Source organism: Anoplolepis gracilipes, chromosome 1 (genome assembly GCF_047496725.1).
Source record: "Anoplolepis gracilipes chromosome 1, ASM4749672v1, whole genome shotgun sequence".
Lineage (NCBI taxonomy): Eukaryota > Metazoa > Arthropoda > Insecta > Hymenoptera > Formicidae > Anoplolepis > Anoplolepis gracilipes.
The window spans coordinates 21,939,521-21,963,364 of NC_132970.1; the positions used below are offsets into that span (position 1 = coordinate 21,939,521).

General features: G+C 38.3%; 1 protein-coding gene across 19 annotated transcripts in view; it reads right to left on the minus strand.

Annotated features, from left to right (window-relative positions):
* The window catches only part of Foxp (forkhead box transcription factor P), a 292,578-nt gene that overhangs the window by 55,581 nt on the left and 213,153 nt on the right, over positions 1-23,844 (minus strand). Inside the window, exon 1 of one of the 19 annotated variants that reach the window (XM_072895480.1) lies at positions 4,752-7,573. The exons of the other annotated variants lie outside the window; for them this stretch is intronic. Within the exon in view, the coding sequence (XP_072751581.1) occupies positions 4,752-4,814 (63 nt within the window). The 5' untranslated portion in view covers positions 4,815-7,573. Of the gene's footprint in view, positions 1-4,751; positions 7,574-23,844 lie in introns of those variants that run through there. 19 annotated transcript variants of the gene reach the window in all.

The window sequence follows — 23,844 nt, forward strand, 5'->3', positions numbered from 1 at the left end:
AACGAAGTAATTGAGACACATGTGTCATATAGAATTAGCCGGCTTGATAATCCCGGTTTGTACCAAAATGACGCATCGTACAGCGAACTGTAATGCAATTAGATTTTAATAGGACCGTACATTATTCAGAAACGGCAGTTTCCACATCGATGAAAATTTAGAGGCGATACTTTATGTTTTAATATTCATACGTCATATCAATGTCGAATAAATGCGCGATTGCTGTCCGATGCTTTATAATATAAATTAAATAGATACGTAACTAATGAAAATTGAGGTGGACTTTGTTTCTTCCCATTTCTATTTTCGCCAAAACTCTTTGTTCTCGCATTGACAAGCGATATATTATTATTATTATAAGATAGTATCGAACAATTAAAGTAAAATCAAAACAATTAGCTACAACATTTTGATATAAAAGTAAAATAATTGAATATTTTTTAAAATAAATCTTTTTATTTCGTTTCACATTCGTTTTCTATTTCCCTTGACATTTAAAGTATCCTTCCATAATCCGTTAATAAATTCGTTAATAAAATATAATTACTTAACATGATTATAACAAAATAAACATAATAGCATGCTGTCGAAAAAATCAATTATGTTTTGACATATGACAAGTCGCAGGCTCTGTGTGAGAAACGGTGGCGCATCGCATGTAGCAGGCATGCAATTGCATTCTGCGGTTCATGGCCACATAAATCGGATGCGTTTTGCGCGATGTTAATCGCATGTTTTTGCGGAAGAGGAAGCGTTTCCTCCGCGGTTTCCCATGGGCTGATGTTTCGCGGTGCTTTCGGTACGCACGGTGGCGCGGTAGCCACGCGACTGTCGAGCAGGTAGGAGCTTACAGCTTTTCCGACATGGAGTTTCGAGGTTTCGCGGTTTCGAGGGGGGGGGATAGGGCAAGCCGTGAGGGTGAGGCGTCGGTGGGGTGAAGAGAAAGGGGACGAAAAGCGTCGGCGCCCGACGATACACTACACTACTCGACACAACGATGCGTACGGTTATCTCAGTGCGTGCCACGCGCCCGACATGGCAGCACGCGTTTTCTCATGCGAGCGTCAACAATGAGGGTAAATTTTTGCAGGCAGTTGGGGGAGATGCCAATCTTTGTAGTAATTACGAGACTTAAGATATTATGTATGATTATCATTGATTACCGATATCATATCGATTAAATTAACAGATTTCATTAATGTGTAACATAAGGAATTTAATTTAATTTTAAAATATTATATATCATAAAAATAAACATTATAAATAACAGATTACGAAGCGTTTTCTTTGCATGTATAATTGATTTTTACTTTTGTGCTATTAAATATAATAAATAAGATAGAATTTAAAAAAGAGAAAACAGAATTAAAAAATGTTTGTAATATATTATAATAAAAATTTTAATACACTTCGTTATCTATAACTTACAAAGAATAATCTGTGAATAAAATGTGACAGTGAGAGAACACGATTCCTACTTAAAATCTATTTCTGATAATATTAGTTTCCTTATCAATGTCAGTGATAATAATTCTAATCATAGTAAGACAGATTGATGATAGAATGAGGTTTATTTTTAGCTATCGATGCGTGATTAACACGGCGATTGAAACGTTAAATTCTAAATTTATTGTACATTCTATATATAATATATACTTTAGGTTACTGTTAGGTATTTGTTAAGTTTTCAAATACACGTCTCATTTTTCATATACAATTGTTATTAACATAGTTATCGCTTGTGCACAATCTTATTGTCGGTGCATGTATATGAAGATTGATCCAACGATTTTAGCAGTTATTCACAAAGCGTCGAAAGAGACTAGCACGCTCTTCACTCCACACTTTTCATTTTTTATTCATGCCCCTAGACCTAGTAGATTTGTGCCAAGTTGTATGAGAAACGGAACATATATCAGTCATCGTGCACTTACTTGCTACAAAGAAGAATGATGACGAAGAGAGACAGATGTTGATAACTTGTTTGATTTATTATTATTCAACGATCTTCTTACTCGCTTTTGATGTTAATATTACGTTTCGCCTCTACTCAATCATCGTCTTTAAAAATCTGAGTGATTCAACTATTCTATACATTTAATAATAATCACAATTCTTCAGCAGTCAATCAAGTATTCTTTTAATATGTTGTCATATTTTTCTCTTTCTTTAAACTTTTTTCTTTTTTGATTATTCATTATTCTTCTGATTTATCATAATCTTACTTTATTTTCGAGATAATTGCATTCATTCTCATAAATCAAATAGCATTGTTTTCCATTTTACTTTCTCGAGGTTTCTAAAAATTAACATCAAGATAATCGTGGCAAATGTCGTATAGCAAATGTCATATTTCGCGAAAAGGAACGTTATATTTAGCTTGATTAAACTTTTTCCAATTTCGTTCAATGAGAGAGAGAGAGAGAGAGAGAGATATCGTTCACAAACGTGAGCGGACATCATTCAGAAACTTCTTCGTATACGATGTTCTTTACTGATCCGAGAAACTTTCATGGAATAGGCATGTCCAGCAGTTCAGTAGATGCAATTGCAAGCGATGGCTTACAAGATGACCTGATAACAATCGCGATCGATAAAGAAAACAGCTTGGCCGACGATAAAGCGTAAACACTGCGTTCCCCCTTTGTCAGCGTGTAGACGCTGCTTCGCGAACGTGAAACAAGATAAAGCGTAACAATACTTTCGTCGATTAAATGGATGCACTTAGAGGAAATTAATTTTTCGCGCTGGAAATAATGGCATCGGGTTGCTGACATAATTGACGGCGCTTTTTATGAAATAATAACGAACCTTGTACAAAGAACAAGAATGTAATTTGGTATGCGAATGCGAAGTTAGACACGAGTGTGTATATAATTCACAGCTTACGATAATTATAAGAAAATAATATCAAGACGTCTCCACTGATTAAAGATAAAGAGATACGCATCGCTAAATGATGTTGTTTTAAGTTGTATACAAAAGTAAATCAATATCTAAAATTAATATTAGAAAATTTTATAACATATATATATCTATATATATATATATATATATATATATATATATATATATATATATTTCAAAAAGGATATATGTAATATAAAATATTTAAAAAAAAAAGAACAAAAATATTTTTTATAGATTATTAAAGTTATTATATGTAAGATACGTAAATGTTCTTATACACATTGACACTAATCTTCGTGTTTCAAGAATAGTGACATCATAAGGCGTTGAAAAAGAAACGTTATTGTAGGAACACACTATAAAGGGCAGTCGTGATTATAAATATTGCTCGTTAAGTCACGTCTTGTTTGAAATTCACAGAGTGTACGCCGGGACATTATCGGTTGCTTGCTTTACATCGCGTCGCCAGGCAAAGATTAAGCTGCTTGTTTTAACACTCGTTCGCTCGCCGTTAAGAATTTCGAAGCCGTGGGATACATCGGCGTATCGATCATTGCATTTCGGCGAGTTTATGCTTACACACCTGTTTGATTGTCTCACTCGCTGTTGCTACAAATTGACACGACGCCCTGATAGCACTCGCGACTTTCAATCAACGTAATTGCGCGTCGGGATAGTATCATTGCAAATGTCGATTCCGCTTCACCGATATTGTTACATTTTTATTATGATATTTAAACATGATATTTATCTTTATTTATAGCTTATCCCACGTAGTCCCAGCGAATAATCGCATTTCGTACAGATAAATTCCGGGGATTTTTCGACTAAAGTATCAAAAACAATTTAATTTCAACACGATTTTTTATTCAAATTTGAAAATTAACTGATTAATTCCGTAGATGTGCGAATCTTATTTAATAATATCTTCACGATATACGAAATTGCAAGCTTTTTCATTGTATGATCACATCACTTTACAGTCAAATCAATTATAATACATCTTTATTTATAGCTTATCCCACGTAGTCCCGAATAATTGCATATGAGATATTTCGTACAGGTAAATTATATTTTTCAACTAATGTGTCAAAAACATTTCACTTCAACTATTATGTTTATAATATGCAGTATTTATATTTAAATATTATTGTTATTATATCAAAAATGTTTGAGTAATGTTGTTAATGTTACAATTTAGAAGAAATGCATTTCTTCGATAAATATAGATTATTGCACTGTCACCTCTTGCACTTTTAGGTCTTGAATCACTATTGCACTTGCACAGCATTTTAGAATTATCGCATCCTAATGCATCATCGATAAGATCAAGCATTGATCAATCACTATACTGCATCTTCTCCTCTCGTGTCTCTTCATCATGAATCTTCGTTCTCACACGCGGCATTGATGCACAGAAGTACTACTTGAGTTCACACTCTCGGTCGCTAGTGAAAAACTCGTAATTTCTTTCTCTATCTGTTTTTCTCCTTATTACGTAACTACAAGAAGGATAGAGATCGTTGCGCGATCTTGGTGAACAGAGTTAGACAGAGAAAAGCAGATCGACAGGTCGCCTCAAAACGAACTCGAGTAAAGGAAAGAGATGGACATATCGGGCGCGATCGAGAGAGCAAGCGCGAGCGTGCGAGGGAAAGAGAGAGAAAGAGAAAGAAAGAGAGAGAGAGAGAGAGAGAGAGAGAGAGAGAGAAAGACAGTCCGAGCGCACGGACACACGTGTGGCCGATGTGTCAGTGTGTATGTTCACAAGGAAGAAAGATAGAGAAAGAGAGAGAGAGAGAGAGAGAGAGAGAGAGAGAAAGAGAGGGAGAGAGACATACCCCAAAGGTGTCAGAAGGCGCTGGCAATGTTCCGCGGTATATCTCCCGGTTGTCTCGAGACATCCACGCTCAGTAGACGATACCGTGTTTGCCACGACGCTGCGAGGCACCCCAGGCAGGCCTCCGAGGGTAGCCTCGAAGGCGGTGGTAGGGCGACTTGCTGTGTTGTGTCGGATGCTACCGGGTAGCGAATACTTGTTGTTGAGATGCCGGGTACAGGGGTGTAGGGGTAGCAACGCGGGGATACGCGGTGACAGAGAGAAAAAGGAAGAGAAAGAAAGAGAGAGAGAGAGAGAGAGAGAGAGGGACGGAGAAAGAGGAACGGTGCATATACACACAGGAAAAAGAGAAAGGGAAGGGATTGGTGTACAAGAGAAGAGAGAGAGAGAAAGGGGGAGCGAAAGGGGAAGGAGTCGGGGGGTGGCACCCCCGAGAATGGCCTTGCGCAGCTACGCCGGCTGGCTGGCGGAGAAAGCGCGGGATAAGGCGGTGGTTGCGGCCGCGGGTTGGGTGGATTTGTACGTTGCGGGGGTGGAGGGTGCGCGCGAATCTCTAACGGCTGATGCTGCTGCTGCTGCTGCTGCTGCCGCTGCCGCTGCCGCTGCCGCTGCCGCTGCTGCAGCTCGTTCCGAGCGGAGGCTCGTCCGCTAAACAGCGGACGCGCGATAACACGCGAAACACAACTGGGTCGCGACGTGGCTCCGTAGTCATTCTCAAGCTAGTATAGGGGTGGCAGTCGCGATACGCTGGCGGGGATGCAACGTTGGGAAGGGGTAGACACGCGGAAAGTGTCGTGGAATGTTGACTAGATAGGATCGTTGAACGTTGTTGCGTTCGAGAAAGGAGATATGCCTCTCGGCAGACTAACTCTCTTCACCGAGTAGTAAAGTAGTAGTGGGACAGAGGGGGGGGGGATGAAAGAGGGGATGAATGACTACAGATTTCGCGGCGCGCGTTCACCGATAATGACGGCCACGGCGACGATGACAACAATAACTACGACGAAGACGACACGTTGTGACGCAACGCGATACTTAATTGGTTCTACGAAGTGGCCGGCCGAGGATGCGACACCAGGAGTGTACACGCGACGCGGATGCGCGCAACTCTGCGGGCGGGCACGACCGGCTGCGCTGTTTTCCTCCCTGCCGTTAAAACAATAATGCAATATTTAACCATACACACGGGGAGCGAGAGAAAGAGCGTAAGCGAGAGAAACTCGAGGGAGGGGGTGCCGGTGTCGGGACGCGGGAGAAGGTAGGGAGATAAGGAAAGTAGGGGCGGTTGTAGGAGACGCGCGGGGAATTTCCCCCCCCTCCAAAGGCATTCGAAGCAAGTTGTATAATCTCTCTTTCTCTTTCTCTCAGCTGGCGTTCTCCAGCGATCGCGCGGCTGCTTCGTGCGCCCGTTAGTTGTCTCGGCGCTGCTTCTCTTCGTTTTGTCGCTGCGTCTCTCTCTCTCTCTCTCTCTCTCTCTCTCTCTCCCACTTCGTCTTTACTCGACAGCTCTCTTTCCCTCTCGCAACCTCACGCGTGGTGCAAGCTTTTAGGGGTGTCTCACCCCGCATCCAGCGCTTTTATGTGACGCCGGCAGCAACAGAAAGAGAGAGAGAGAGAGAGAGGGAGGGTGCGGAAGGGAAGGATGTGCGATATAGGGGCGGACATCGTAGTGGGGATTGGAGGCGGCGCACGCCTCTCTCGAGGGGGGGTACGGAGGGCCAGCAGCCTGGGGGTGACTGTAGACGCACTCTCCCAGATGCAGGTGGGCGAACGCCGATAGAGAGGATGAGCAGTCGTGCACGCGTACACTCTGTCGCTCGACAGCACTTTCTGAAGAAGGATTATGTTAGACTCTTGCATCTGAATGAACGAAAATGCGTGACGCTTAGATAGATTTATCGCCCTTCGGCAATACTTTTTTTCAAGAAGATATCTGATTGTACTCTAGTTATCGAGACCATCAAATTTCAAAATGAAATTTAGATGTTATATTCTGGTGTACGCTTGCCTTGTAGCTTTTTCATCTATTGCACTTGAAACAATCGTAATTTCTTGAAAAAAAAAAAAAAAGTGTAGCGTAAATCGAAGATAGCTTTTCAGTGCGATGAATATCATCGAGATAGCATTAAACGAGATGATTGACGAGATGAACAATTAACAGAAATTTCCAATAAATATTTTCAAAATTTTTAATATACATAATGTGGTTCAGAAGTATCGTGCTCTTTGTTTATTACTTTCATTCAATTAAAATTCGACAATATTGTTCTTAACAATTTTATTTTGATAATTTATCCACGTGGAATGTACGGATAAGTGTGAAATGATGATGCTTTTGCGCTGTTTTTACATCAATCAACTTTTGTAATTTACCTTATACAAGTTTTTGTCGAACATTTCATATATATATATATATTTATCGCGAAATTTATTTCGACTATCGATCTGCGCGACACTATAATTAATATCGCAGCATGTCTAACCAATGAATATAAACTCTTAACAGTGAGATTGAATGTGGTATCTAAAATTACAGTTTTCATCGATTAATCATAATAGTACTGCTCCATGATCACGTAACCAAATTCGAGCTTAATTTGATTATATCGAGTGGTCACGTCTGATATTATCTGTCAATGATTACTCTTTACCCACAGGCAACAAATACTGATTTATGTCATTCATTGGCTCTTAATACAGATACCACGAACAGATTATGCCATTTGATCAAGCCAAATTTCATTAGTTCGGTCAAGAGTTCAAAAGGTGAATCATCAAACATAAATGTATTATTTTTGATCGTTGTATAAAAGTAAAAGCAGCATATAATAAGTAAATAATCATACATCTTATCGTAATGTCATATATAAGCCATGTATTAAATCGATCGAATATTACAATTATTTCATCTCACTTAATATCGAAAGAGAATTAAAATTAATCAATGTATTTAAGCAGAACATTTGTTCCTCTTAAAAATGTATTTATTAGTTATCTATTTTTATAAAATATCTATTACCATTATTATAAATACGATAGATATGTATATGCGATTCTCTCCTTTCATTATGCACGAGATACATCGTCGCACATTATTGATTAGATTATGTTCCCTATGAATATTGCAAGAAAAATCAGATTGCTTGCATGGAGAAACGGTCAGTTAGAAAACAGGTGGAAGGACGTCGCGAAACGGCGTTACGTTAATTAATAGCAGCGCCGAGAGCTGATCGTCATAAGTTAAGCCGAGGGGTCATAAGTTACACAAGAGAGATCGAAGTTTTTGATGCGAGAGCGTCTCGTAAAACGGGGCTTCGACCTGCGTCATAAATTTGCAGTATAATTCCAAGAATAATCGTTAAGAGCAGATGTTGCTAACAATAATCTAGGTGGATAGGTATCACAGCGCATGTCTACTAAAACATTCCGGAACCGATCCATTGATATACGTCGAGGCGCGCGATAGGTACGGATATAAAACTGTGTCGAGTAAGATTGTGCGCATGAATCGCGCAGTTAGATATGCCCCGCCGGTGATCGAAGTCGAATACGAGAGAAGCAAAGAATCGATACGAGAAGGATGTCTGCGCCCTGTTGAGTTCCCATTACCAGTTCCTATTGTCTAGACTATAGCTCTTGTGCGACTACATTTTGTAATAGTCATTTTCATACATCTTTCTTAAGGTATTACCATTACATGTATAGTTTTAAGTGACAGACCTTTAATAAGATTTTTATTTTATCACAGAGCTTTAACTGTAAATTCCCAATGCAAATGCAAATAATTCTAACATTAATTACTAATTACTTATTAATTGTTTATATACTAAACATCATTAGCATTAGTTCAAAAACTGAGCAAACAATAAATCTAAAGAAGATGGTACAACAATATTTAGTTACAAAAACAAATATTATTCTATATCACCGTGTCTATATTTTGCGATAAGAAAAACAAGGTATATCATTTATGAAAATATGGAAGATTCGCTAGCTATATACACAACTTTACCTGTTATATATTTAAGCTACTCGATTAATCTCAATTCTCTTTAATTAGATTATTTTAGCTAAAATTCTTGTGAAAAACAGCTATATACCTAACATAATCATTCTTTAATTATTAACGATATTAAAAGACTCCTCCCTTCCAAACTATTCTTACATTTTCTAGCATAATTCGAAACGCTACTCGCGGATGTTGGTAGCTCAAGCAGCAAAATTAAATAAGAGTCACGCCTGCATTCTGCGAAGCATTTTCCCTCCGTCGTTACGAGCAGATACGAGGTTGGTCCGCGTACGCAAGGTAGGTACTCGGAAAGGGTCATCCCAGGACCCAGTCACTATCCGGGGAGGACGATCGAGACGGGTAGAAGCGGTATGGGGGTAGCTTCGTAGTCCAGATAGCCGGTACACTTAGCCGCATGTATAGCCGTTCTCTCTCTCTCTCGAGGACACAGTAGGGGCGCCGATGGAGGGGGCAAGAAGCAGGGCCGGTGGGGGGTGGGTGGCAAGCCGTGGGGGTGGCTACCACCCTTTGCAACCCCCCACCACCGCAGGAGTCGCGTCGCCGACGCTCGGCCAATAAGGAGGCCCGCCGACACAGAGACAATTCAAATGCTGCGCCAATAACAAACGTCTTTTGTTGTTACACGGCAAACTTTCTTTTCGCCTGGTGCTGCTGTTTGTGCCGTCCCAGGGATGCCCAACCCTGTGGGTACCCGCCATCACCCCCCTGGTAGCAGCCTCCACACCCCCGACCGCCCTCTTACCGGTGATTCTGTCCGAGGCATATTTTTCTTTTTACCTTTTCTCTTCTCTTTCTCCTAGCTTTTTTCTCCATTCCACCCCCTGCTCCTCTCTCGTTTTTTCTCTCTCTCTCTCTCTCTCTCTCTCTCTCTCTCTCTCTCTCTCTCTCTCTCTCTCTCTTTCCCCAATTCAACGGAGCGTCAACATATTAAAACGGGGGGAGGCGATAGGTGGCCAGAGAAGGGTCTGCGCAATGCTGACACTGCCTTTCCGCGTTTGTCTGGGCCGCTGCCTTTCGACGCTTCCGTCTTTTTCTCGTTCCACGTCGTAGAATGTCTCGATGCTTGCCTTGTGGTGGTCATCCTCGTGGAACCATCCACTTCACTCATCTCCCTTTTCCTTTTTGCACCATCGTGCTGCTAATAATTCGCGCATACAAAATCACAGAGCTTAATAGAACTTGCCAATGATATTATTTATTGCACGATATATTCGCAGTTTTTGTTTTCTTAAAACGTAGATTAATTACTATTTTTTAATTGCTAGTTATAATTGGATACATGCATTAAGTATTAACTTTATTCACTCGTAAAAAAATTTAAAATACTTTCAGAATATTTCATATTAAAATGAATAACATTTTTTTCTAGCATGGTAAATATAAAATTTATATTTGAACGAAATGAGCTTTTCAAATAATTTGTATGTCATTTTATTCCAAAAAGATTTTTTATGTGCCTTGTCATTCTCGGTTTTAAGGACACGTGATTATCTTGAGCTCACGCGGCGTCAAGGCGTCGGATTAAATACTGGTAAAACTTCGCCAATCGACCCCGTTTAATGTCTCGTCTTAAAAGAAAGGAACCACCGGGACGGGGTTGAGATAGAATGGAGCTTCGGCGGAACGAAAGGATAAATATTCATTGACGTCTTCATCAAGACTTTTATGACCCGGCAGAAAGGATGAGGCGAAGTCTACGAGACATCTTGCACTGTCTCTTCAGCTGGTTTGCAAATAATATGATTTATAAGAGTCAGATGTGTAATATAAAAAAAAATAATAACAAGATATTTTCTCATATGGAAAAAATAAAAATTAAATTATAATTAAATTATAAAATATATAACTAGAAATATTCGGTGAGAATTATCGATAAGAATAAAGATGTAAGAAGTTTTTTTTTTTTTTTTTGTAGTCTTAAACAAGACTACCATATTCACAAAAGAAAGATCGATAAAGTCAATCACGCGCGATAATTTCAGATATAGATATTCATTTAAGTATAATTTATGCAATTTAATATTCAAGATATAAAATCATATACGCACAAGAATAGCTAAATTCTGAATGTCTATTTTCACATACTTAATGTTTGACACGACATATATAATCTGCTACAATTTTAATAATCTTTAGAATATAAATAAAGAGATATAAAGTATAGATAAACTATTATAATAAAATAAGGAAATAGATTTTTTTGAAAAAGTTAAAAAGAGATATATTCTTGTTATATAAAAAAAGAGAAGAGCGAATTACGAATTTGATATTTCCTTCTACAATTTTGTTCTCCCTTATAATTATACAAAATAATTCTCTCGCTTTAAAAAAAAAAAAAAATTAAGTTTCGCGCTAAAATTGATGGTCGAAACATCATTAGATGAATACGCGAGTCAATTCGCAGCAGGGGATGGCGGAAATCGAGACCGGAGGTGGTATCGGAGGCAAATTAGCCGCGTGGATATCGCAGCCGGATGTGCTAAAATTCTCAGCAAGTGACGGTGTCGCTCGTGAAGGGATGAAAGAAAAAGGGATCCGTCGAAAGGCTGCTCCTTCGCGGCGCGAGGGTGGGCGGCAAAATTGAAATTTCTTCGCTCGAGCGGCGACGCAGCAACTCATAAAAAGTTTAAACGTTTCACTCTCTGGCTCTGGTGCTGCTGTTGCTGCCCGAGTCTTGCCCTTTTCTCCCAATATAAACTCTCTCTCTTCCCTCACTTCGCCTGTCGATTGACTACCGTGCCTTTCTCCACTCACCCTGATACGGCTCAACCCCGTCACCCCTCGCGGAGATGCTTACGGCTGGCAACTTTTACCCCGAGAAATTAGGGGCTTACTGTGCTCCTCTCTCCATCATGCCACCCCTTGAGATATCGTAAAGTTTACGTGTGTGTCATCCGCGAAGTGTCACAAAACGATTGTTTTTATTTAACAAAGTAAATCGCTTGATTTTAAATAAAGAAAACCGTGGTTGTTGATAGCAAATGTATATACAAATTATTTCGTAATAATAAGCCTCACTAGGTTTCGCTTTATATCCGTATTATAAATTCTCTTTGAGTTTTAAATCAAAAATTTAATCTCATTCTGTTCATAATCCATAAAAAAAAGATCCGTCTTTAATTTTATTTACTATCTCACAGAAAATCCTGAAGAAGATGATCTGATTCTATCAATTTCTACAGCATATATATTTTCAGTTTGCTATATGTTCAGCTACAAATTGCTGAAGCCAGCGGAGAGGGCTGCTGACTTCTATTTACCAATATGCTGATGTAATTATTATATTGCCTTCCATCTCCCTTCCAATGTGGCTTCTTATTATTTGCAGTATTAATATCCTGCGTTCATTAGTTAAAATTCGAGCAGTCCGTTTGCTTGAGCGTTCAAACTAGTCTACGTTAGTCTTAGATATTTCCATAATAATATGGTATCACAATAGGTTTACATTTTAATATTTTATTGCACCCCTAATACTAAATTTCGATTTCTAATTGTAGATTTCTACTCAAGTGCCGTTCTTCGCTATGAAATCTTATATGATTTTATACATGTCGTTATATATACTACTGTCATTTATATACAGAAACGGCTCTCATGTGCTGTTTAAAAAAAATTATTAGCAGTAAAATGTACAATACCGTTTTCATAATGGCTTGTGTCAGTCTCCGTCTTCCATTTCTGGATCACGCAGACCAAAATAGTTTCTCAACGCTCCGTTCAAACAATACATATTCAAATGGATAATTTGATCCCGCATGGACGCGAATGCGTGGACGGGGCGGAAGGGTAAAGGGTTGAACGCGCGCGGAGAGAGTGGACGGGAGCGTGTGCTTTACGGCTCGTTCCATTATAAAGGCAGGATGTGACGACCGCCGATGAAAATAAAAGCGGGCACGCGGAAAAATGTTGCTGCAAGAGCGGCAAATATTGTTGCGCCGCGGCCGGAGACAGAGCGCAGTGGCGGATGCACGGTCGAAATTATTAATCGCGCGCCGCTGGTCCTTCGACCGGCGGCAAATGTTGACGTTACCGGTACGGCGAACGTTGCGATCGCACACCGACGTGCATCTACGGTGAACGGCAGGGAATTTAAGAGCTTCGAGAATTAATTGTATCAGCACGTTGTCTCTTTCCTGTTTCACTGCGAGTACTTTCATTTCATTCGCGATTAAAAATCGTTCGCAATTCAATTTATTTAATGTGATTTAATATTTTGCCACCGTGTCGTTTGTTATTGATATCAATATTTGTTTCCCTGTAAAATAAGAATAAATTAAAAATTAAGAATATATAACCCGTTATATATTTTTGTTACATTTGAATTATGCTTAATACGGTTTGTTTAATACATCGTATAATGTCGCTTTTGCAATTTATTTGCTTGCAACGTCTACATTTTCCATCTCTCGAATGTTAAATAAAAATAAATAGAAAATAACTCTTTGTTTATTATTATTATTATTTTAAATGAACATTTCTTTATTTATTGCATATAATGTAATAATGATTTTGGAATCTTCTGGTATAACAATATTAACGAGAAATTTACACGAGACCAATTAGCAGTATCTGATTAATTGACAAAACTCGCACTTTGCATTCTTTCGGAGAAGTCCGATTCTTCTTCCGAATCTATGGGAATCTTCAACGAGATGGAGAGATAGCGGGGGTGAAGCCCGGTTGTGCTTATGGGTCGCGTGGGTGTCAGAGTCGATATCTTGCCGGCTCTGTGTCACAGAAGGGACGTTGGTGTCGGAAGGGCGAAGGATGGGTAAGAGAATCGACGGAGGGGACGGCGGGGGTGTGGAGTAGAGTCGCCGGGGGTAGGTGCGGCTGCGAGCCGTTGGGGGGACGGATACGAGCGAGGGGGCATGATTAGCATTACACTCTGAGTCTCGATGATCAATAGTGGAAACGTCTCTCCCTTCATTCTCATTCTCTCGCTGTGTTAGCCTTATCTCCCTACCCCCTCGCACCCTCTTGCCCCCTCCCCGGCATCGGATATGCGCGAATCTCCTACACCCTCCCCCGGAGCTTTCTGTCGCCCTCTCCCCCCTCCCTTTTCCGCGCGCGTTCCGAGTACCTATTTCTCTACCACTCTGTACTATTCCGAGCGTCTTTCTCCCGCTCTTTTTGTCGAGTCTCTCTGTTTCTCTTTAAAGCGAATGCTGCAAATGATGATTCCTGCTAACTATGTGCGATATATTTTGGCGGGTCAATGGGCGCATGTTGCAAGATCATTATTGTTACTTCAAGTTAGAATTTGAATAATGAAACATTAAATTTAATAAATGTGTGTAACATAAAAGAATAATTATAAAAAAGAAGGAATTATATATTGCATTATAAATTAATTATATAATATTATATTAGCTGTCCAAATACATCATAATAGGAATAAAGTACAGATATAATTTTCTCTTTTTGTTAGTTGAACCAATCTTATATTTCGAAAAGAGAGGTCGAGAATAAATCGCGAGATCAAATTACTATCGAAAAACAGTTCATTCATACATGGAGCATCGTAACATCTCTTCTTCTTCTTTGCGCGAAATGTCTTACAAATCCATAATTTTCTGCAGCGGCAATAATCCTCTGGCGAGAGAATCACCATGCATTGTCCCATGCCATCGCGATAGTTCCCAAAACGAAACGTAACGCCTGCAGGTTCCTCACATTTATTCCGAGTGCCGCGGCGAAAAAATGCCGAATCAGCCAGATGATGCGTAGTGTATCTATACGTACGTATATAAAGGACCGAGATTTCTCCTCTCGGCGTCTCGAGTCTATACCGGCGGTTACACCTTCCTCAGGCCCGTCCCCGCGCCACCCCGAAAGACGATCCGGGGATGTTTTATTTGACGGTGTCAGCAAGCGGGAGATATTAACCGAACAGCTCTCGCCTGCTGGAATTATGTGGGCGGACGGGCGGCGCGAGATTCGACTTCCATGGAATTTCCGGAGAACGCGGTATTGTAGCGAAAGAGAGCGACGGGGAGCGAGAGAGGAGGATAGGAAGGAGGAGGACGGACGACGGGTCACACAGGGAATCTACCGGGCAAACTTCACCATTCCGGATACCATGGTACCCCGGAGACACTGGCCGTGCCTAACTGCAGTCCCACTCCTACCGGTCGTTACATCGTCTGGGTATCTGCATCTGCATCGGGAGCATATCGTATTCGGCGGTAACTCACAGGTTGGTCGACGGTGCGTCCTTGTCTGTCGCGCAGAGTCAGAGGTGATCAATGAGACTGCCAGAAACGGCAAAGTTTTTGCCTGATCTACGCGAAGAACATATCCGGTGACGTAGATTTTGAGAGACTCCTCGAAAAATATTCTCAAAGAATGTAAAGTAACATAATCGAGCATTTAAAAGCAATATTGCTATAATTGTTTCCGAATATAAATATAATACCTTGTATTTTTTAATACAATATAAAATATTTTCTAATAATTATATTAATATAAATATTCATCTTCATGTGTGTATGTATGTGTGTGTGTGTGTGTGTGTCTGTGTGTATGTGTGCGCGCGCGTGTGTGTGTGTGTGTGCAATATCTCACTCAACGTTCACCACGAAGTAATTAAAGCGAATTCCGTAAACTTTTCTGTGTGTACTTCTAGCTGACTGCTTCAAATAAGTCTGAGAAAAGTAGCAGTTTTTGGAACTGCTTCTCTCGAAACTTTCGTAAAAGTGACACTGCGGTAATAAAAAGTCGCAAAGATAAGAACCGCCTCGCCTTCCATAGATTATAAATAAAAAAATGTGACGACACTTATCACCATTCTTAGGATATTCCTCAGAACAATTTTTAATCACGTATATATTACATTATATATTCTAACATACGCGTATATATATTCATATATGTATATAACGCAAGATTATTTTTAATCAAACACCATCTAAATCAGATATAATATTGTATAGCGTAAATATAAAATCTATATTTAATCATATTTAATAAATATTACCGTAAATTGATGAAACAAATTGAAGCAATAATTAAAGTTTAAAGGTACTTTAGATTGCAAATTTAGTAAACTAGAATAAAATACTCTCTTTTAGATATAAGATTCAATTTACTGTAAATGACTAATGACTTTTTTCTTATAAAACGACTTTATTTTAAATTGTATAAAAAGATTATATTCTCATTTTTTATGCTAAATTAGAGGAAAGTAAATGATAGCTCATTATATCAAAAATGCATAATTGCTAGTAGTAATTACGAGACACTACCGTGTCTCCTGACGAGAGATCGCACAAAGTATCGGAATCTTCTCTTCCATCATCCATCGCGCATTCCCACTCTCTATTTTCTCTCTTACTTTGACAATTTCTTTCATCGAATCTCCTTTCGGTTCATTTGACGGGACGACCTTTTTTCGCGCCCGCCGCACAAAGTGTCGATCCGTCGTTGTCTTAATGGGTGGCAGGCCACTCGTCCTTATTGCACACTTAATTACTACCTGACGCCAGAAAGTTATAATGGCCAACAAGGAGTACTCGAGAGCTCTGGAACCTTTCAGCCAGACGGACAAATCACTGTCGAAATAAAATTTCTTATTCCAGCGATATTTCAAGTGATGCTGCCGATCCATCACTTCAACTTCTTAGCAGTCACATAACGAGAATTATGACCTTATTTAAATAGATAATAATATTATATAATGACAAATATAAATATTTTAGTAATAATAAAAGATTTAACCTCTTATCATCAATAAACATTATTAATAATTGTTAATAATTTTTGAAAATTTTATTATATACTATTTATATTTGTAAATTATTATATCCCTTAATTAAAGCAAGCCGATAATATTCATTTAATTGAAAGAAATTTTACATTTATTAGTTACTTTTTATTTTTAACATAAGCAAACTTTTAATTAAATCAAATACACGATATCTAAATTATATAAAGTTTTCAGAAAGCAATTGTTATGGAGGAAAATATTTACCTATATATATATATATATATATATATATATATATATATATAACAAAATGTATATAAATATGTATGTGTTAAGCTATTTGTATTATTTATGGACAGATTTATTTTTCTTCGAAGAAAATACTACGAGAAGACACACCTTGGGCAATTGGTGTAGAATGACTGTCGCAGTAAAAGAAAACTATGCTTACCGCGAGGAAAATTTTTATCGACTCACTCGTCGCGAACGATACCTCTACGAGTGATAACATAACGTGGAAACGGCGGAATCGTAGCCGCGCGCGCTCGCAGGGGACGAGCTTGGAATCGAAAATCGGTCGCGGCAAACGGGGTGGCGAGGGATGAAAACGGCGAGCCTAAACAATATCTTGCGGCAATGTAAGGAGCGTCTATTGGGCCATTACCGATGGTGGCTGACCATTTTGGCCATTTGGCTTGGACAATGCTACGTCAGCGGTTTCGATTCTCCCGCCTGTTCTCCGCCTATTCCCCTTTCTTCCCCAACGGAGTCGATCTCGACTAACTTTCCGCCCTTTCCTACCCCTTTTCTTCCCCGTGTTGAAAAAGTTTGTATTGTTTAACGATTAAGTGTTACCCTTGGGTGGAACCAAATTCCAGTAAATATATAAAAATTCATGCAATTTATATATCCTGTATACTCACTGGATACTGTAATCATTTTATTTTTGATAATAAATCAACCCACACTAAGTGTTGTGCAATTTTCAAAAAATTTAATTAATCGACATCTTTTTTAACAGTCAGTTCTTTTATTATCATGAACGTCTAAAAATTGCATGCTCTTTCTGAAACGAGGTACTTTAGTGCATTTTCAGTTTCAATTCACGGTCTTAGTTTTCCTCACCCTCCTTCCTCCTTCCCATCCGATAAATTCGAACGCGCGAACGTCCACGGCTTTTACACTATCGACGGCGTCTACGAATCGATAGATCGCGCGATTCATTTCAAGACGTTGGAAGAAAGCACGCGGCAACGACATTTCGAAGAATGGCAGACCGAGAAACCAAGCGAAATCGATCGCGGCCTTTCAATGTCTCGGCTTTATCGTCGGCCATATATCATCATGCCTATATCACGGCTATGGGATCTCGAAACTTTGCGTTTTTTTTTTCTCAGGATGTATAGATACGCGTGAAATCCTGAGGGCTTGAAATCACGAATCGATCCGCAAAACATAGCACAGAAGAAATAAAACGCAATTTCCTCTGACACGCTGAGTATGTAACGGAAATTTAATTTAATATACTGTTTAATATTTTTTATATTTGTATTTAAACCAAACATTTTTAAAATGATACCCAAAAGATTTTTCAAACACAAGATGTAAAGAGAATATTATTAATCTTGCAAATTAATATATATAAAAATTTTAGAATATAAAAATGTTACTTATTGAGTTACTTTTTTGATTTGAATTTAATAACATTTTAATAGTATGTTATTGCATAACATGCATTTAATAACATTTTAATAGTATGTAGTTGCACGAAAAAGCGTAATCATTGAATAAAATTATCGTCTTTCTTAAACAATTTTTATTTTCCAGTGCACGACACACACTCGGTCCTTTATATAATAGGAAATTCAAATTTTCCAACCACCAGAATCGTCGAATCGCTTGAACGTCGCTTCGACTCCGAGGGAGCATTGAAATTCGATGCATGGCGCTCAGCAGCGTTTACCTTCCCGTATAAAACAAGAATCGCGCAATTCCCGGCGGAAGCGCGTATTATCAGCGTCTCGAATAAAATTCAAAGACAAACGCTCGCAGGGAACGCTCGTTTTCTCCTCACCCCGAAGGCGCCACCCTCCGCCCGCTATCCCGCTTCTTCCTCGCGCTCTTGTTTCTGCTCCAGATCCAATTCTCGGTCGCTTCTCTTCATCACAACCCCCGCCGCGCCTCTCATTCTGCACTCTTCAGCGGGCGAAACATTGCGCGAAATAACGTTAAATATTTACCTTCGGGACGATTGTTCCCGTCGGTACGACGGGATAAACATCATTATGTAATGTATATAAAGCGGACGGAGATAGGAGCGCGCGCGAGAATATGCGGGTAAAGGACGGAGAATAAACTTTTGTGCACCTCTTCGCGCGCCAAGGATTTACCTTGCGCGCGAAGAGGCGCTTGTGAGGTCCATCCATCTGGCCTGTCCGTTTGCGTATCGATGTCCACATCCTTCATCCGCGTGCCCATCCATCTGAAGCTTGTGTGTCGATTGGTTCGCAAAATCATGACGGAATTTCAACCATTGGATAAAATTCAATATTTCTTATAACTTATAATTTATCAATTTTCTTTCTTATCAAACTTAGTTGAAGTTTTGTAAATATTGTACATACCACATACAACCATATGATTTCATGCATTTTGAAATATATATCATTTATTAATCGTATTTATATTTAAAGAAATATATGATACATACAAATTTTTTTCTTTCAAGTAAATTTTAAATCTAATTTTAAATTGCTTTTTTTGTATGCAATGTTCGAATTAAATTATTAACTCTTACTCCGTACTGTTGTTTCTGATACAACTTTCTAACCGTACAGGTGAGGTAACGTATTTTTGATAAGTTTATTAATATGCAAGTGTTTTAAAAAATCTGAAAAAATTTATGTACCTTTTTCGAACCTTTTAAATAAAGATTAGAATGATAAATTTGAAAAATAATTTGCTTAAATATATTATTTTACGATTATTCGTTTTCGAGAAATTGACGCTGTTATAAAAATCACGGACAAAAATAACTCACCAGTACGGAACAAGGATTAAAAATCATTTTTTAAAAATTGTTTTTATTTTAATTTTTACAATTTATCGTTATGTATCATGCATCTCAGAATCGATGTCACTCATTAGTTACGCGAATCTCAGAGCAGTTGGACAGCGGACGAGAGGAATCTCTGCGCACATATATATGAGACAAGATACTTGGTCGTCATCAACCATTAACCAGCACGCCGGTGACCCTCGTTTGTGTTTCTGTATTGCGAAATGCGAACTGAATGGCCGGCGAACAGTTCGCTGGGGGAGTTGACGTTGTTCCGCGAAGTCCCTTGGGGGGTAAAAGCGAAGGGTCGTCGCGCGTAGTCGTTGAAGGCGACGCGATCGCCACTATCCCTTCGAGAACATCGTTAATTATTTCTTGACTTTCGTCTAGCATCATACTCGACCCGCCAGAATGACCGTCGTTCGTTGCATGCCGCATGTTTACGTGCGTTTCAAAGAGTCGGAAAAAATGACGATGGCAAAAAATGAACTTTTCAAATCAATTCTCAACTCTTATTCACGATTTTAAAAGCTTTGCACTACTTTTAGGATTTTCACACTTTTAAAATGATATATACAATATATTATGTATTCAAGTGTTACGTCTACTTACAATACTGCAGAAGATTGAATCAATCCAGATAATTACCTGAAACAAGAAAAAGAAGCTTTAATTAATTTTCAACAACATTAATTAGTCATGTCGCAAAAACATATAGATCTAGATATATTCAACTTTTTATATTTATGTATCTAATATTTACTAAAATTTGCAACACGTTTGTCTCATGAATAATTATTAAATAACGTTTATCAAATTATTAGATAATTTACTTGTCTTTATCCAAATCGGTTTACATTAATGTAAACTATATTGCATTTCACTTGAACATTATATATTATATATACCAATAAAATATATAGTATTTTTTTTTAATAAGTATTTTATATTTTAATATAAGAAATATGTCCCTGTGTTATTTTAAGTGATCAGAAAACACAGTTGTATTATCGCCGAAATAAACAGTTCGGAGGAAATGCCTGAAAAGGTTATTTCTCCCGGATATCAAACCGTGGCAGGTACCTTTGTGTCGTGACGGTCAAGAGTACAAACGGGCCATACCGATAAGTGGCTCTATCAATCCATTCGGTCAGATAAGGATTTTGCCATTGATCGCCGTTTCCCATATCGGCCCCTCCCCTCCTACTTCCATGACGTTCGTTCCGCTGCGATTAATGGACAACTATCAACGCCCTGGACGATCATCAATCACGATTCCCGAAACATTCGGTCCGTTAATAGGCGATTTTGTATTTCGAAGTTCTGCCGAAAATTGTTTTCGTCGCCTGGTTGGTGTATTGTTTCGAGAAAAACGCGACTATTTTTCTCTCGCTTATGTAATAGATTAGACGAGTTTACATAATTTTAAGATTAACAGGTAATTTTGTTTAATAACTTTTGTAATGCATAATTTAATTTAAATTTAATATTTTATAATATTTTTAAACTACGCCTTTTTTTCTCTCTCCTCTCGCAGAATAAAATTTAATTATATGCATTTTTTATTTCTGTATAAAATATTAGAAAATATCTTAATTATCTCTTTTTTTATGAAAGAATTAAAATTTCAAAATAATACATAATTTTATGCAACGATGTGCCGGTAAACTATAAAGCGCATACATTTATGCGTTGTCGTTAAGCTGTGCCAAGTTGAAAGCGGATACCTGGAGAATGAGAGTATAGGGGGTAGCATGGTTAGAACAATATCGCATTTTATAGTTGTAATCGAGGATCATAATTGAGCAAGTTTGTATGCCTGCCTGTTTCTACGACCGACTACCCACTTTGGCGCTCTTCTGCCTTCTCTAAGACACCCTCGAAGAATGCCTCGGGTGTCACGCTCTTCGCATCCCCCTCCAATCCCCTTCAATCCGGTATCCCCGGCGGTATAACCCCGTGCTAACAAGATTTCGTATATGTAATTGGTCGAGTATTAAATTGCGTATTCTAACGTTGGAGCATAGGAAATTGGGAGACGAGGTGGATGTGTGGAGACGACGGGGTGGTCGGGGGTGGATAATAGCTGTGGGTTGGATCATTTAGTAACATACTGCAATGTCGTGACGGTTAAGTTCTCGACGCAGAAAGAGACATATACTCCTTTCTCGAGACGCCGGGTCGCGTCTTAATGAATCTTTTTTATATTAAAATTCCAAAAATATAATAAATTATTTTACAATAAAATGTTGAATATTGCACTGCTAATATGCTAGTAATATTATTACAATTTATAATTTAGTCTCGAATTATCGCGGCATAAAGCAAAGAAAATTTATATATGTAATCTAGATATATTAATAAATGATTACTATAGTGACAGCCATAATTCAAAATTATGATTATCTTATTATATTTATTAAAAAAAGATTAAAAAATTTAGTTTAAAATTTTGTATTAAAATTGTGATTATATAGATAATATTTTTCATCTTCAATAAATTCTTTTAAATGAGATAAAATTATAGTACAAAATCTTTAATTAAATATTTTAAATAATCCATCTTTAAGAGATGCTAATCAGACACAAGTTGTATAAAACACACATTATAGCAATTACATAGGTATCGGATGTAGCCTGAAAGGTACCATCGTAAGAGCGGCCAGCTTGAAGGAATTATAGTTCCACTTCTCTCGGAAGGGTTCAGAATGACACTGAAGATACCCATGAGAGAATTTCCAGAGAAGATACGAAACACCTTCGAGCTGTCCCGAGGGTTCGCGACGAACGGTACCAATCTTGAACGGACGTCACGGCAAGCCAATAAACGCCAAAATCACTAAGCTAACTACTTTGGGTACAAGCCAGTGAGGCTTGTCGTCCTTTCGTCCCTTTCGCCACATTGATGCTCCTTACAGGCGATCCATCCCACCAACCTCCGAAATTGTCCTTTAGGCGAATACACCGCTTCCCTCCTTTCTCGCGCATTTAATTAAGCTGAGAGCGTCGCCGCGATCACGGTGCCGTTACGATTTTCGAAGCAAGTCGGCACAAATGACTCGAATTGGATTGCACTGTATGTGAAATAGTAATTTTCCGCAAAAATCCGGATACATCTCCGTATGATTACCTATATAAAATTATTAAATTTTTAATATTAAAAAATTACTGAATTAACATTTATACAATAATTTATTATAAGATCTATTACAATTTGGACAAGTAGTTGAAAAATATGTAACTAAACAAATTTTTCTTAATATTTCTTGCGTATTAATACAAATTATTAAAATACAAATTATCATAAATTACCAATTAAAAATATATAGGCAATTCTTTTTACAAAGCAATTCCAAAAGTAAACGTAAAATTTGTTATTTATAAAAGATATATTTTATAGAAAAAGAAAAGATGCAGTTTGTAAAGTTTCAAGTAGAAAATTAATAAAGTTCTTTGCTCTATAATATGAGCAGTCAGTGATCCGGGAAATTTGAATTTGAAACTTTTGGAAAATATTTTCCTTCGTAGTTTATGATAATCCTGATGAATCGTTACGAAACATTCCATTTGGGCGTAAAGATAGGAAAGACTTGCCTTCGCGCAAAAAAATGTTGCGCGTAGCTCAAGAAGAAACTTTCGAGTTTCGGCTACGATTCGCAAAACTTCTATTACGGCAAAAGTAGCGCGGCAAACAAAGCTATTTATTAACGTAATATCTTGCAAAACTTTCTCAGTTTATCCCTCTATATATCGATTCGCTAAATCTACAAATCTCCAGCCGAATAATGTAGAATAATCTTGCCCTTTCATTTTTCTTTTGTATCCCAAACATTAATCATTAATATAAGTTTAGGAAGAAAATAAATATAATTTTTTAAGGATTATTAAATTCATTATTAAAGCAGATCAATTTATCTTTTTGCTATTCTATTCCTTTTGATTTCTCTTTCGTTATCATTTCCCATCTCTACCTTCTTCCTTCTTCAAACTAACGTTTAATGCACCCGACGTATAAGTACTCGCTATAACAAGAATTAATAAGCGCCGAGAAATCCATGCCTTACGGAATACATCACGAGACGTATTTACACTCGTGTTCACGCTGTAATAGCGGCCTGATGATGCCCACCTTTCTGGCCATCCCTGGTCACCCCCCCCCCCTTGCCCCTCGTACACTCACTAGCATGCTTTATCCGTCGGCTTTTCGCGAATGTACGCTCGTAATTCCGCGATGTTTGTTTCCATCGTTGGCTTTCAGGGCTGTTCTTGCATGATGAAGGATGAGGGTGCTCAATCCT